This window comes from Hipposideros armiger, unplaced genomic scaffold (genome assembly GCF_001890085.2).
Source record: "Hipposideros armiger isolate ML-2016 unplaced genomic scaffold, ASM189008v1 scaffold_42, whole genome shotgun sequence".
In the NCBI taxonomy this organism is placed as follows: Eukaryota; Metazoa; Chordata; class Mammalia; order Chiroptera; family Hipposideridae; genus Hipposideros; species Hipposideros armiger.
Genome location: NW_017731392.1, coordinates 3,444,900 through 3,460,513, shown reverse-complemented (window position 1 = coordinate 3,460,513; position 15,614 = coordinate 3,444,900). Strand labels below are relative to the sequence as shown.

Genomic DNA, 15,614 nt, shown 5'->3' with positions numbered 1-15,614 from the left:
TGAGCGGCCGTCCAGAGGCCGGCGACTGATCTGCCTCGCCTGGGAAGAGCACAATGATGGTGCCAACTTGGGCCAGTGGGGCAACGTCCTCCACGGCTAGACTGAAGAGCAGGGTGACCGCGGCTTGTCTGTTCCCCTTCCCCTGATTCCCCAGCACTGTTCCTCTCCCCAATTCCCCAATAAAATCTTTAAAAAATAAATAAATAAAAAATAAAGTCAACCAGGGGCCTATCTCTGCAGCTGAGGGGAATCACATGACTATTTTAACTCTTGAGTCCAGGGCAGCAGAGGAGAGATAATAGTGCTCAAGTTATTGAGAAGTACCTCAAATACTTAAGACTTCATTTAAAAATATAACCAAATACTGCTGAGCTGCCAACAGGTAGCAGGATGGCTCAGCTAAAACAAAACAAAACAAAACGAAACAAATATATATAACCAAATAATACCTTGTCAGTGAAATTTCTTGAGACACTTTCATTTCAATCCATATTTCATGTCATAAACCCCCCATGTTTATTCTATAGAAGTTTAATGAACTAAATATTGATAATTTCATAGGTTACAAAGAAACTTTACAATATTAAAAAGCAACTAGAAAAATCATAGTCCAAGGAAATCAGTAAATAATGTTAGCTACAGTACATTCAGTGTTTGAAAATACCATATCAATATGCTTCATTTTCTGCCACCGAAGCTCAGTTTTAACTGACCTGTTTTATGAGTAATTGGGAACTAGTTACCTGCCAAATGTAAAACAAGAAGCATTTAGTTTTTGTTTTAAGATATGAATTGTATTTGTATGGGATGTTGTAATGAAGCGTGTTTATTTTTTTTAATTTAATTTATTCTTCATTTTCCACTCAAAATATTCTACCCTAGGATTTACTTTAATTGGGGTAACTAGAATAGTAAATAAAACTATTTCTAGGGGCAGTCTAGCAAATATCTGTAGTATAATTTATTCTACCTACTGTAAGAAAATTTGAATCAAATTGGCAATTAATTCTAAGCCTGATCAAAAGATGGTAGGCAATTGTTGGCATCTCCAGGAGCATAAAGTAGAAAAAATGACTTACAACGCCAAGGTAAAACATCTTTTCCCTATATACACATAAAGGGAAAAGATATTTATCCTCAAAATAATCTCTCAGAAAAGAGGAAGCACATTTGCTTAACAACATGTCTCATAAATATGGGTGCTTTTTCTCTATTAATTTTGAAATAGCAAAGCACTATTTGGAGAAGATGCAGTATCCTGAAATTATCTCAATCAGTACTAGTTTGGAAGGTCACTTTTTGATCAGTGAGGTTTTTCTGTTGTTTGTTGTTAAATTGGGAGTGGGAAAGGAAGAAACAACAAAGTAAGGGTTCCCAGAGATACAACCATCCAATTGCAAACGATCATAAAGAGACATTTAGACATTAACTTAAAAAACAACATAGTAAGAGACTAGGTTGTAGAGATGATAATTTTATACCTATAGGACAAATTAAAGAAAAAATATAATGCATTTGGAAATTTGTGGCTTGAGATAAAATTTTTTGTAACAAGATAATACACAGAATTAAAAAGCACTGTATCTCCTACAACTAGGACAAAAGTGAAAATGATGTGTTGGGGGTTAAAGACTACAAATCTGGTCCCAGTAAAAATGAACATATTGATGTCAAAGATGTATGCAAACAGTTTTGAATAAATATGCAACAGTTTTCAATAAAAAGGCACTCTTTCTGAATTATTTTATATAATATGATTTGAATATATATAAATTTTAATAAGTATTTGATCTTCATCTATATTTCTAAAAGTTATATATACAAATTGACGAAAAAATTCTTCAGAAAGGTAGGGCAAATACCCACTAGGTGGACTACTGGGTAATTCATACCAACTTACTTGCCGAAAACAACATCTGTGATTCCTGACAAAGGGGAAAAACAAACAAGGTGAGCCTAAGGATCACGCACTGTTGTGCGTGGAGGTAATTCTGGAAATCAGTACAAGAAGGGGCGACTCAAAGAAAGCCTGGCTGTTAGTTTGGAAAGGCATGGGGGTGGGGTAGGGGTGGGGGTGGGGCAGCGGCAGGAGAAGGGAGCTGAATTTGCTGGCCAGAGTAGCTGAAAAGAAAGCACTCCATCGAGAAAGAGCTCCAGAAATCTGCATAGGAGTTCTCTTGACTCTAGCTGAATGCTAATCTCCACATGTGCAATGCAAAACACTACTGAACAGGATGAAAATCAACTTCTAGGGAAAAAACAATTACTGGATTACTGGGGAGTAGTAAGCAAAAACAGTTCCCAGAACTTACTCAGGGCTGAGAAGTATTCACATCCCCACAGAATGGAAAGTCATCACTGAATACACAGCACACTTACGGGAGACCTAATATTCAGACTCATCTAAAATTGTGCCAAGTCAGAAGATAATCTTAAAAATGCTGAAAGAAAAAAACAGGGAACCCCCCCCCCCTGTTGACTTAGAATCCTATACCAAGAGAAAATAGTTTTCAAAAATGAAAGTGCAATAAAAAATTTTTTCAGCTAAACAAAAGCTAAATCTGTTGTCAGTAGACCATCACTATAAGAAAGATATTTTAGGGCCGGCCAAGTGGCTCAGTTGCTTAAGGGCTGGCTTAAGAGCACGATCTCTGAGTAACAGGGCCGCCGGTTCGATTCCCACATGGGCCAGTGACGCTGCGCCCGAGCTGAGCTGTCACTGAACTGCCAAAAGGTGGCAGGATGGCTCAGCTGGTGTAACAACAAGATTGCCTGTTTGATGGTACCCACCCGCAGCTAAGACTGAACTAGGCACCTTGAGCTGAGCTGCCGCCCGAATGGCTCAGTGGATTAAGCGTGTGCTCTTAACAACAAGGCTGCCCAGTTTGACTCCGGCATGGAATGGGGGCTACTCCCACCCACAACTAAGATTGAACACAGCACCTTGAGCTTAAAGGCTACGAGCTGCCTATGGGAAGCCAGACGGCAACTGGCACCCTCCACAACGAAGATTGAACAACAACAACTTGGCTGCTCCCCTTCCCCAATTCCCTAACACTGTTGCCCTCCCCCAATTCCCCAATAAGATCTTAAAAAAAAAAAAAAAGATAGTTTAAAGGAAATTTTTCAGGCAGAGAAAATATATCATATGAAAACATGAATCTACACAAAAAAATGAAAATCACCAAAAATAGTAAGTATGGATAAATATAAAAAAATGTTTTAGAAAACACATAAATAAAAGATAAAAATATAAAAGTCATTTCTAAAATTTTTAAAGGATATTTGACTACTTAAAGCAAAAATAATACCAATGTATTGAGAGAGTTACAGCACCAAAATTGGAAGGGAGAGAATGGCAGTATACTACTGCAAGGTTATACTACATTGCACTCAAAGTGATATAACATTTGAGGGTAGATTGTGATAAATTAAAGATAAATACCATAAGCCCTACTGCAATAGTTCTCAACAGTGTCCCAGAGATGATTTCATGGGATCTGCAAATTCAAAACTATATTCAAAATAGTGCTAATAGTTTGCCAATGTATTGACATTAGCCTTAATGGTGCTAAAGCAATGTTGAATAAAACTGCTGGTGCTCTAGCACAAATCAGACCAATGACACCAAAATGCATTGCTAATCACTGCATTCTTTGTGACTGTATTCTATGCACTCACAATTTAAAAAGGGGGGGGGGAGTTTCACTTAAGAATGTCTATGATGAAAGAGTAAAAATGATTAATTAAATCTTGACCTATAAGTCTACATCTCTTTAATATTCTATGTAATGAATGAAAGGAGAAGTATACATAAGGAACTTCTGCTGCACACCCAAGTACAATGCTAGTCTAGAGGAAAAGCATATATGTGATTATTTCAGTGATGAACTGGGCAAATCCTTTTGATCATGAACACTATTTCTACTTAAAAGAAAAACGGATAGCAAAATACAGTTATCAGACCTGGGTATCCGACAAACATTTTCTCAAATTTAGACAAAGTGGACAATTATCACTGTGGCATTCCTCCCCTAAAAACATCATACCAGTCAAGTCATGAGGAAGTCATCAGACAAAAACTGAGGATGGGATACAAGAAATATATCTTTGGTCTCTGCCTTGAAATGTCTGAAATGGTAAGTGTCTTTTTGTATGCTAATAAGATGAATGGTGGCATAATAAGACTCTGGAATATCGTCAGGATGGGGGCTGGTTGCCTGGAGGACCAACCATGTAATTAGAGGGTTAGAACTTCAGCCCTACCCTCTGACCTCTGGGGAGGGGAGAGGTGCTAGAGGTTGAGTTAATCACTAACAAGTCATTCAATTATGCCTACATAATGAAGTACTTCTAGGTTAGTAAACACAAAAGGTGCTGGAAGGGTGAAGTACCCAGAGAGGTGATGGAAGTTCCACACCCCTTCACATATGTATTTCTTCCATCTGGTTGTTCATGAATTCTATCCTTTTATAATAAACTGGTAATCTAGTAAGTAAACTATTTTCCTGAGTTCTGTGAGCCGTTGTAGTGAATTACTGAACCCAAAGAGCGGGTCGTGAGAATCTTTCATTTATAGCTGGTTGGTCATAAGTATTAGAAGCTTGGATTTGTGACTGACATCTAAAGTGAGGGGCAGTAGGACTTAGCCCTCAATCTGTGGGGTTTGAGGCTAACTCCTGGTAAAACAGTGTCAGAATTGAACTGTAAAACACCCAGATGGTATCAAAGAATTGGTTATTTTGGGGGAATAAACCCTACATAGTTGATGCCAGAAATATTGTTGGCAGAGGTAATATAGAATTTTTCTTTTAAGAAACGTTCTAGAAAATACCTGACCAGTACACCTCAAAAGTGTCAAGGTCATAAAAACTGGAAGAATTGAGAAACTGTCAACAAGGCCAAATAGACAAAAAAACATGATAATGAAATACAATGTAGTATTCTGGATTGGATCTTGAAACATTAAAAGGATATTAGTCCAGGGCCAGCCAAGTGGCTCAGTTGGTTAAAGCACGAGCGCTGAGCAACAGGGTCAATGGTTTGATTCCCACTTGGGCCAGTGAGCTGCACCTGAGCTGAGCTGCCCCTGAGCTGCCAACAGGTGGCAGGATGGTCCAGCTGGTGAGAGCATGTGCTCCTAACAGCAAGGTTGCCGGTTCGACTCCCGCATGGCTCAGTGGTTAGAGCATGTGCTCTTAGCAAAAAGGTTGCCAGTCTGACTCCTGCATGGGATGGTGGGCTATGCCCACCCGCAACTAAGATTGAACACGGCACCTTGAGCTGAGCAGCTGTGAGCTGCCAACGGGATGGCGACTGGACTTGGAGCTGAGCTAGCTGCATCCTCTGCGCCCTCCACAACTAAGATTGAAGGATAATAACTTGGCTGTTCCACTTCCCCAATTCCTCAATAAAATCTTTATTTTAAAAAAAAGAAAGCCGGCCGAGTGCCTCGTCGGTTAAGAGTTGGCTTAGGAGCGCGAGCTCTGAGCAGCAGGGCCGCTGGTTTGGATCCTACATGGGCCAGTTACGCTGCACCCTCTACAGCTAAGATGGTGAACAACAGATCAACCTGGAGCTGGGCTGCCGTGAGTTGCCGGCGACGGCGTAGGCTTCAGTGGGCTGCCTGAGCTACCGTGAGTGGCATTCAGGCAGTGGCCGGCCGCTGGTGTGAGCCGCCATGAGCAGCCATTCAATGGCCAGTGATGGATCTGCCTCAGCCGGGAAGAGCACAATGATCACAATACCAACAGGGGCCAGTTAAGCGATGTCCTCCACAACTAGACTGAAGAACCAAAGGACAACAACCTGTCTGTTCTCCTTCTCTGATTCCCCAACACTGTTCCCTCCTCCAATTCCCCAATAAAATCTTAAAAAAAAAAAATAGGCAAAGACATTACAAAAAAACTATATTCCAATATCTCATATAAACACAGATGCAAATAACCTTGATGAAGTATATTAGCAAGTTGAATCCAACAATGTATAGAAAGGATTATACACCGTGACCAAGGAGGATTTATCCCAGGTATGCAAGGCTGGCTCAACATTTGAAAAACAATTAATGTGATCCATCACATCAGTAGGCTAAAGAAGAAAAATCACATGGTCATATTAATAGATACAGAAAATGCTTTTGACAAAATTCAACACCCACTTATGACAAAAATTCTCACTAACTAGGAATAGAAGTGTATTTTCTCAACTTGATAAGGAACATCTACAAAAAACTGTAGGTAATATATCTAATTGTGAAAAACTTGAAGCTCTCTTGTTTAGCTCAAAAACAAGGCAGGGATGTACCCTCCCACCACTGCTTGTTAACATCATATAAGAAGTCCTAACTAAGACAATGAGACAAGAAAAGGAAATAAAAGGTATACTGACTGGGAAGGAAGAAATAAAACTGTCTTTGTTTGCAGATGCCATGATCGTCAATGTAGAAAATCTGAAAGAATAGACAAAGAAACTCCTGGAACTAATAACCAGTTAAATCAAGGCTTCAGGATATAGAGAAACTCAATTACTTTCCTATGCACCATCAATGAACAAATGGAATTTTAAATTTAATACACATTAACATGTACATTAGCATCCAAACAATAAAATTCTTGAGTATAAATCTAACAAAATATGTACAATATCTACATGAGGAAAACTATGAAATTCTAATGAAAGGTAGCAAAGAAGAACTAAATAAATATTCCACGTTTCTGGAAAGAAATAGTACTGTCAAGATGTCAGTTCTTCCCAACTTAATCTATAGATTTGACACAATTCCAATCAAAATCCCAGCAAGTTATTTTGTGGATATTGACAAAGTGATTCTAAAGTTTATATGTAGAGGCCAAAGACCCAGAATACCAAAAAATATTGAAGGAGAAGAATAATGTTGGAGTACCAATACCATCTGACTTCAAGACTTACTATAAAGCTATAGTAGGGCTGGCAGAGTGGCTCAGTTGGTTAAGAGCTTGCTCAAGAGTGTAAGAGCTTGCTCAAGAGTGCAAGCTCTGAGCAACAGGGTCGCCAGTTCAATTCCCACATGGGCCAGTGAGCTGCACCCGAGCTGAGCTGCCGCTGAGCTGCCAACAGGTGGCAGGATGGCTCAGCTGGTGAGAGCACGTGCTCCTAACAACAAGGTTGCCTGTTCGAGATGATGGGCTACGCCTGCCCGCAACTAAAGACTGAACTCGGCACCTTGAGCTGGGCTGCTGCCCAAGTGGCTCAAGGGATAGAGTGTGCATTTTTAACTATGAGGCTGCTGGTTCGACTTCCACATGGAATGGTGGCTACACCCACCCGCAACTAATTGAACACAGCACCTTGAGCTGAGTTTGCTGCACCCTCCACAACTAAGACTGAAGGACAACAACTTGGCTGTTCCCCTTCCCCAATTCCCCAACACTGTTCCCCTCCCTTAATTCCCCAGTTTAATAATAATTTTTAAAAAAGCTACAGTAATCAAGACAGTATGGTATTGACAAAAGAATAGACAAACAGATCAATGGAACAGAAGAGACAGCCCAGAAATACATCCACATAAATATAGTCAACTGATCTTTTGCAAAAGAACAAAGGCAATATGATAGAGCAAAGGCAGTCTTTTCAACGAATGGTGCTGAATAACTGAACATCCACATGCAAAAAAAAAAAAAATGAATCTAAACACAGACCTAACACTCTTCATAAAAATGAACTCAACAGGGGCCGGCCGAGTGGCGCGATGGTTGAGGGCTGGCTTGGGGCACCGGAGGGCCCTGGTTCACATCCTGCATGTGGGGGCCGGTGACACTGCCCGCTAAGGCTGGGATGCTGGACGGCGGCTCGACCTGGAGCTGGGTTGCCGTGTGTGGCCGGCAGCCGGCGTGGGCGTCCGGCCGCCGCGGTGGGTGGCCATCCAGAGGCCGGCGGCTGGTCTGCCTCCCTGGGGAGGAGCTCAATGATGGTGCCAATTTGGGCCGGTGGGGCGGCGTCCTCCACGGCTGGACTGAGGAACAGGGCGACATCGGCTTGTCTGTTCCCCTTCCCCCAGTTCCCCAGCGCTGTTCCCATCCCCCCAATTCCCCAATAAAAATCTTTTTAAAAAAAATTAACTCAACAGACCTAAATGTAAAACAAAAAACTATAAAACTCGTAGAAGATAGAAGAAAACCTAGATGACCTTGGGTATGATGACGACTTGATTTAGATATAACACCAAAGGCATGATTCATGGAATAAATAATTGGACTTTATTAAAATTAAAAACTGCTCCGTGAAAGACCATTAAGAGAATGAAAATCACAAACTGAGAGGAAATATTAGAAAAGATACATTTGATAAAGGACTGTTACAAAAATATACAGAGAATTCTTAAGTCTATTGAGTTCTGTTCTTACTGTTAAAAGAAAATGAACAACCCAATAAAAAAATGGCGAAAGATTTGAAGAGACATCTCACTAAAGAAGACACAGATGGCAAGTAAACATATGAAACATACGAAAAGATGTTCTGAACTTTGTATGTTAATAAGGAATTGCAAATTTAAACAATGAGATACTACTCCATATCTATTTACAGTGGTCAAAATCCAAAACACTGACAACACCAAATGCTGGTGATAATGTGAAACAACAGAAACTCTTCATTCATTATTGCTAGTGAGGATGAAAAATGGTACAGCCATTTTGGAAAACAGTTGGGCTGTTTCTTACCAAACTAAACATGCTATTACCATACGATTCAGCAATCAGGATCCTTGGTATTTACCCAATGAAATGAAAACTTATATGTATGAGAAAACCTGCACACAGATGTTTATAACAGCTTTATTCAGTATTGCCAAAACTTGGAAGCAACCAAGATGTACTTCAGAATGTGAGTGGATACACAAACTATGGTACACCCAGATAATAAAATATTATTCAACACTAAAAAGAAATGAGCTTTCAAGACATAAAAGACACGAAGGAAACTTAAATGCATACTACTAAGTGAAAGAAGCCAATCTGAAAAGGCTGTTTAATTCCAACTATTGGGTTGTCGGAAAAGTCATGACATATTTTTTCTACATTTTTCGTTGCAAAAATGCGTCATGACTTTTGCGACAACCCAATATATATATGTATATACACACAGATACACACACACATACACACACACTGACTTGATTTTTAGATTCAGTGAACAGTGAGAACACTTCTCCTAAAGGGGTTAATATTAAATCCACAAATAGTAAGTAAAACTTCATGTTTCTATATGCTGTGAACAGTTTATAGAAGCCAGAATAATTTCAGAAATAGAAGCAATTCCCCATGTGGATATCTCTCCCACCTCAAGACCATGTCTTCTCAAGATAAAGAGGCTCTCTTATACGACTTGATCCAAGAGCCAACATGCTTGCAGTAGAGAAGGTTAAGCTGATTAGAATGCCATTACTAATCCTAAATTTTATTCCATAATCTGTGATTTAGGAGAGATAAAAACCCATCCCACAATTTAAGCTTAATTGAAACCTTGGGCAAGACATTTCATCACCCTCTGGCATATAGGAGTGATTTAGTAAACTTTATTTTGGCAAAGCTATTAGCACAATTTTGTTTGTTTAGTCTAATTTGAAGCCTAACATAATATATAAGTCTGACACAAAGATAAAATGAATACAACCTTTAATATGACTTTGATACTCAAACTGTACTTATGGATCAAATAACAAGCAGTCAGAGTATTTTCAAACTGCAACCCATTTCTAAGTCTGTCTCTGATAATAGGAAAAAGTGTTCCTCCAAATCCTACCCTGTTCAATTTGAGAACTTTTTGTTTTCATTCTTAAGCTTCTCTCTTCAGGCTCATTTCCTCTTCTCTCTCCAAGAAGCTCAGGCCCAGAGCCATTATGAATTCCTCCCTCAATCTTCAGACCACAAAAATTAACTTTTACAAAAATAAATTTAGTCTCACATAGGAAAGATATAATAATTTATCATTAACTATAAATAAAGAACACACATGCAGCTGGAAAGGAGTTATTCACTACCTTCTCAAGGTGACAAAACATTAGGTAAATAAAGATGAACATAAAACATGCAAGGGTGTTAACAATTTTAAGGACTTTTTAAAAATAAATTCTGAACATAGTCCAGCCCCTCCACAATGTAACAACAATGAAGGAAGTAGCTGATTTTTGCAGTACTCAAACTTTACACCAAAGGTATTTATCTATATTTAAGCATAATTAAAGCAAATGAAATGTTCTCAAACGTTTTAATGCTACACATACCAATAAAGTTAGTAATCAAAAAATTATGCTCTAACACTTTAAAAATGTTACATATTTAGCTACTGCTCACAAAGCACATGTATTTTAGTCCTTTCCATAATGTTATTGTGCCTGCAATAAAAAATTTCATAAGCAAAGGCTTAACCTGAGGAGAATGACCTATTCTACTTTTAGACAATTCGAAGCGCTCAGATTAAGAAATCAGTTATTGTTTTAAAACTTTCTTTCCTGTCAAAAGTTATGTGAAAGTGATTCTACCACTCAATTAAAACTTCACTCAGAAAAAAGCATGAGTGATGAAAAGCCTGAAACATCATCTGTGTACTACAATCTCATTTTCTCATTGAAGATGCCAGTACGAAAACAGTGCCTAGTGAAAAAAGATGATTTTCTACTAAAAGATTGTCAGTTTGACATAAATAAGATATATTCATTCTAATATGCAATTATACATAATATGGCTCATTTGTAATCATTCTCACTTGCAGTTTGGCGGTCATAAGACAAACTACATAGCTACATTCCAGCTTCGGCCTATTAATTTAGAAAAACCAAAAACTTAGAGGTCAATTGAACTACAATATAACTGAAATACTATTTATAATTAATAGATGCAATTTTTAACATGGCTCACCAACTGGTTCAAAAGGCCACAAGCAGGAATTTCACACCTGCAAGAGAACACATGTGATAATCTTCATAAAATAATAACATGAATATGCATGTGATTTGGGAATTGTCAAATTAAATGCCAAACTTGAATCAGTTTGACTTTGCTCTTATTCTAAAATGATTTTTGTTTCTTACTGTTAACATGAGAGCACTAAAATTGATCAGACCTTAAAAAAATTTACTATCAGAATAAAATTAAAAAAAATATTTAACCTATAATTATCTTTCACTTATGAATTTCATGTATCTCTGAAAAGCTACAGGTGTAAAACACGTCAAGTTAAATAAGGCAAAACAAAAAATATACATATAAATGGTGACATTTTGTTTTTGAAATAAATCATAGAAAAATATATGTAACACCATATATGTAAAAATAATAAACATGTAAAAATAATTGTTTTCCATACAAAAATAAAAATTTTAAAGGCCTAAGAATATGGCGGGAAAGTGAAATGAGACATATCTTCCTATAATGTTTTATATTTTACTCTCCTATATAGTTAGGTTATAATCTTACAGATGTCTTTCCACTAAAAAAAACCATTCTGGCCCAATAATATAATTATACTCATACTTAAGAATATGGAAACTCCTTTCTCAATATCTGCTTTTAAAAAACAATCATCCTATGAAATAATACTGCTATTCTAAACTCCTAATAAATCTTACTGTTTTGCCACTCAAAAAGTAAGAATTCTTTACAAAGCTCAAAGGAATTTATTCTTCCTTAGTACTTTTTGTACTGCTCACTTTTTCAGGCAGTTTTACACTGGAATTACTAGCTGCCTTCATTTTCTGCAGCCTTAATAGCTTAAGACCCTACCCTAAAACATGGCAGATGTGTCCTAACATTCTTTATAAGTGATAGTATCTTCATTTTTGATTTCTGATCCCAAACACCTAACATCTATTTGAAAGGACTATGTGGTAAAGGATCTCAAATACAGTTTTATATTCATAGTGTTGTACAGAGTTTACAAGTCAGGGCTGTGAAAACATGTCTTCAGGTGGGAACAGACACACAAAGTTGGAAATTTACTATTACTAATAAAAGATTATCATGATCACTTGAGAATGACAACTGCAGGGAAGAGGACAAATGGGGAGTAGAGAACATACACAGAAGTAGGAAAAGAGAAAGCAGAAAGGGAGTGACAGAAATTTGTCCCATTGCATGATGACAGATACATATTTTGAGGGTGGAAAAGAGTCAGAGGAACAATAACTATCCATTACACCTCCCAGAATGCAAACAGAACCATGAAAAAGGCACCAAAATACACACTAGTGCCTACACACGACTGGAAAGTTCAAAAATTAAATGTAAAATCTGGGAGAAAGCATCATCTATAGGAAGCCAAAGACGGCTGTAGAGGACAGCAACTGTATTTCAACTCCACTCCTGCTTCCCATATGAAAATAAGAGTTGTTCTTTTCCTGACCAGTCATCACATTTTCACACAATATATATAAAAAAGAGAGAGAACGTGGCTTTCCAAAATAAAAAGAGCAGATTAAAGGCATACAGCAAATCAATACACAGGTAATTATCCACCCAGGAATTTATTTAGACACCTATGGTAAAAAAAACAACAAAAAAACCCAACAACATTGCATAATGTTAGTTTACATAGAGATATTAAAGTGTATGCACATGCATGTTTAACATAAACTACCATAAAGTAGGAATACAAACCTTCAATAGCAAGACCACTGTTTTGCCTCTAGAGGGCGAACTTGGTCTTCTGGAAAACTCTAGGTAAGAGAAGTTACTTTCAGACTTGAACCCCCCCCAAAAAAAAGAGTTAAAATTTAAGATGTCGAGATAGCGAAGATTCTCGAACTTTCTTGGTTAACAGTGCCCTTAGTGTCTCAGTAATTTTTTCATGGTGCCCCACCGCAAAACCCACAAAAATACCTAACTGTTCTGTGTAATAACTACAGTAGTTATGTCCAATAATTTAATAGGATTCATGTCCTAACAATTAGTCACCATTTGGAAAAATAATACACATAAATTGAAAAAAAAGTTTTATTTTATTCTTAAATAGCAATCGATTACTAATTAATCATTGAACAGTACAACTGCTGCATACCGTACAATTTCACAAAACTTGAAATCAGATTGGACACTATCACCCTCATTTCCTGTCCCACATTCTGATTGTTTTCAGAGCAATCTCACGAAAACCAGATTCACTAAGATATGATGCCACAGAAAAGAATACAGTGCCATTTAATGTTGAAATTGTGTCCTACAGCAAACATCCGTATCCCAAAGATGTGGTCTATCACTGCGTTTGCCATGGCTCCCCTGTGCATTGGCTGCAGTACATGGGGTGCCTGGGTACACACCTTGGGAATCAGCATTGTTTTAAGTCCCAGCAGCTATTCACACTACTCAATACTTTAATTACTTGTAATAAAATTAACTAACAAAATTAACAAATGTTTTTAAAAATCTAAAAATTATTTTCTTCTATTACTTGGGAAACCAATTTCTCTTTTGAGAAGTAAAAGGAACACTATTAAATGCTGCCTGTGTTAAATCTGATAAACTACAACTGGGAAGGAGAGAAATAGGAAATTTCTTATATACCTCCTGAGCAACAACGTAATTAAAAAATGCTACAAATTGATCCAGTCTCACTGCTTTCTAGTCTCACTGATTTCCTAGTACTGAGAAGCACTAAGTTCAGAAGTCAAATAAGATCTAAAATTCTTAAGGACTTAAGAATATGAATATTAATACAGATATTAAAAGGACTGGCTCCTAAATTACTAGAAACAGAGTATATACCCACCCATCTCACAAAGTCCTTGGTTAGGCAGAACCCCAGAAAAGTAACCAAGGAAAGAATTCAACTTCAAAATCTACTCAGTTTTTGCTTTTTACTATTTCATAAGTTCACAACTACCTATATCCATAATATCTGTGCTATCAGCAAATGCTATCATGTTTAATTAGAAGTATGTGACAGAGTAGTTAGCTAACAACAACAATATGCTATTTAAGGAATAACTAGGAAACAAAAATCAATGTTCTATTACTTTAAAGAATTTTCACAACCACAAAAGACATCTGAAAATGTGTCATGTTTTAAAAATATATATTAAGATTACTACAAATATCTATAATCCCCAAATTTTATATGTAGAAAAATATGAATGAAAGCAAGATATGGTTAATTATCAAGAAAAGAATATCTGAAAAGCTGAGACAAACCACATAGCTATATTAGTACCTACCTGCTGAATAATTTTGGAAGTTTTCTGAAGATTCTCTCTGGGAGGGACTTTACCAAATAATTTCCAACCAGGAGCACTATGCACAACTGATTTGAGTTCCTTCGTCCTTTTTGGAAAAAGGTTCCTGAAACACAGAAAAGTTACATGAATTGGTAACCAGGGAAATACTTAACAATATTTTTTAAAGTATTTTTATTCCAAAGACAAAAAATATTTTCACATAAAACTATTTCTACTACTTATATTACTATTAGACTAACAAGAGTCAATTAAGAATACCTGGCTGTATAGAAATAGTGGAAGAATCATCAACAGAGACATTAGAGAGATACACAAATTGGGAAGAAAATGACAGCTATAAATAAAATGTAAATATTTGCTTTGAATCAGCTACAAAGTGATTAAAATGAACTATCCAAGCACCTGACAATAAAAGCCAAGAATATGAGAACAAAAAAGTTGAAGAGAACCTGTATAAAATAGGTAAAGGATTAAGTAATACAATCTTTTGTGAAAATACTATTTAATTATTTTCATTAATAGTTTGTTATTGTTTGTAATAAAAGGGTATCCACTGATCCTCCATTGCTGTAATATATGTATACATAAATTGTATACATAAATTGTTTCTTTCTAGGACATGTACAAAAAAGCTTATTGCAACAATCAATATATAACTAAGGAAGAAATTGTCTATCTAAAAAAAAGCTACATACAGATCAAGGACTTTACCCATTATCTCCATGCCCATACCAACCAATCAATACAGAAGGCTTCATACTAACAATTAGCTCTTGGGGTGGGGGTGGGGAGTTCCAAAATGAACAATCAGTTCATTTGGTTTTCTTAGAGCTACCACCAATTCTAATCACTGACAAGAATCAGATCTTTAACTACACCCTTAATTATTTCAAATCCAAAAACCCATAAATTGCTTGTCTCCTCACAATATGTGAACAAGGTTGTGTTAATAAGGGAAAAAATGGTATTTCATTCTCTATATGAAAAATGCAGTTACATATATAATTAATTAAGGCAGCGTAACCATAAAATAGAAGGGGATAGCATTTTTTTTTCAAACTCAGTGAAACACAGCTTCAAATAACGTGACCTGACTGAGAAAACAGACAAAGCAGCAGAATGAGGAGATGACACAGTTATATCCAAGGACAGTAATAACACAGATCAGAAAATTCTCCATGCGCAGTTTTTTACAAGGAACCTTTGATTATGTCTCTATACCTTTATCTATAATTATATATTGTAACCCCTACCAAACACGTTCTCATATGAAAAACTAGAGGCTATACACATTCATACTGTACATCAGACCTGTGTAAGTTACAAAACTCTAAATCACAGCCAAAATGCCAAACATACATGAATCTTTGAGTAAAGACTGTTAGAAATGACCTTGCATCACAAAAAAATC

The 15,614-nt window shown here is 36.9% G+C and overlaps 1 protein-coding gene across 5 annotated transcripts in view; it reads right to left on the bottom strand.

Moving 5' to 3' along the window:
• TBC1D12 (TBC1 domain family member 12) overlaps positions 1–15,614 on the bottom strand; it is a 109,837-nt gene that overhangs the window by 45,577 nt on the left and 48,646 nt on the right. For 3 of the 5 annotated variants that reach the window (XM_019639102.1, XM_019639105.1, XM_019639104.1), the window contains exons 2-3: positions 14,183–14,306; positions 10,893–10,929 (exon numbers count right to left, since the gene is read on the bottom strand). In XM_019639102.1, the coding sequence (XP_019494647.1) occupies positions 10,893–10,929; positions 14,183–14,306 (161 nt within the window). The remainder of the gene's footprint in view (positions 1–10,892; positions 10,930–14,182; positions 14,307–15,614) is intronic. The other 2 variants (XM_019639103.1, XM_019639101.1) reach the window with 1 other exon arrangement.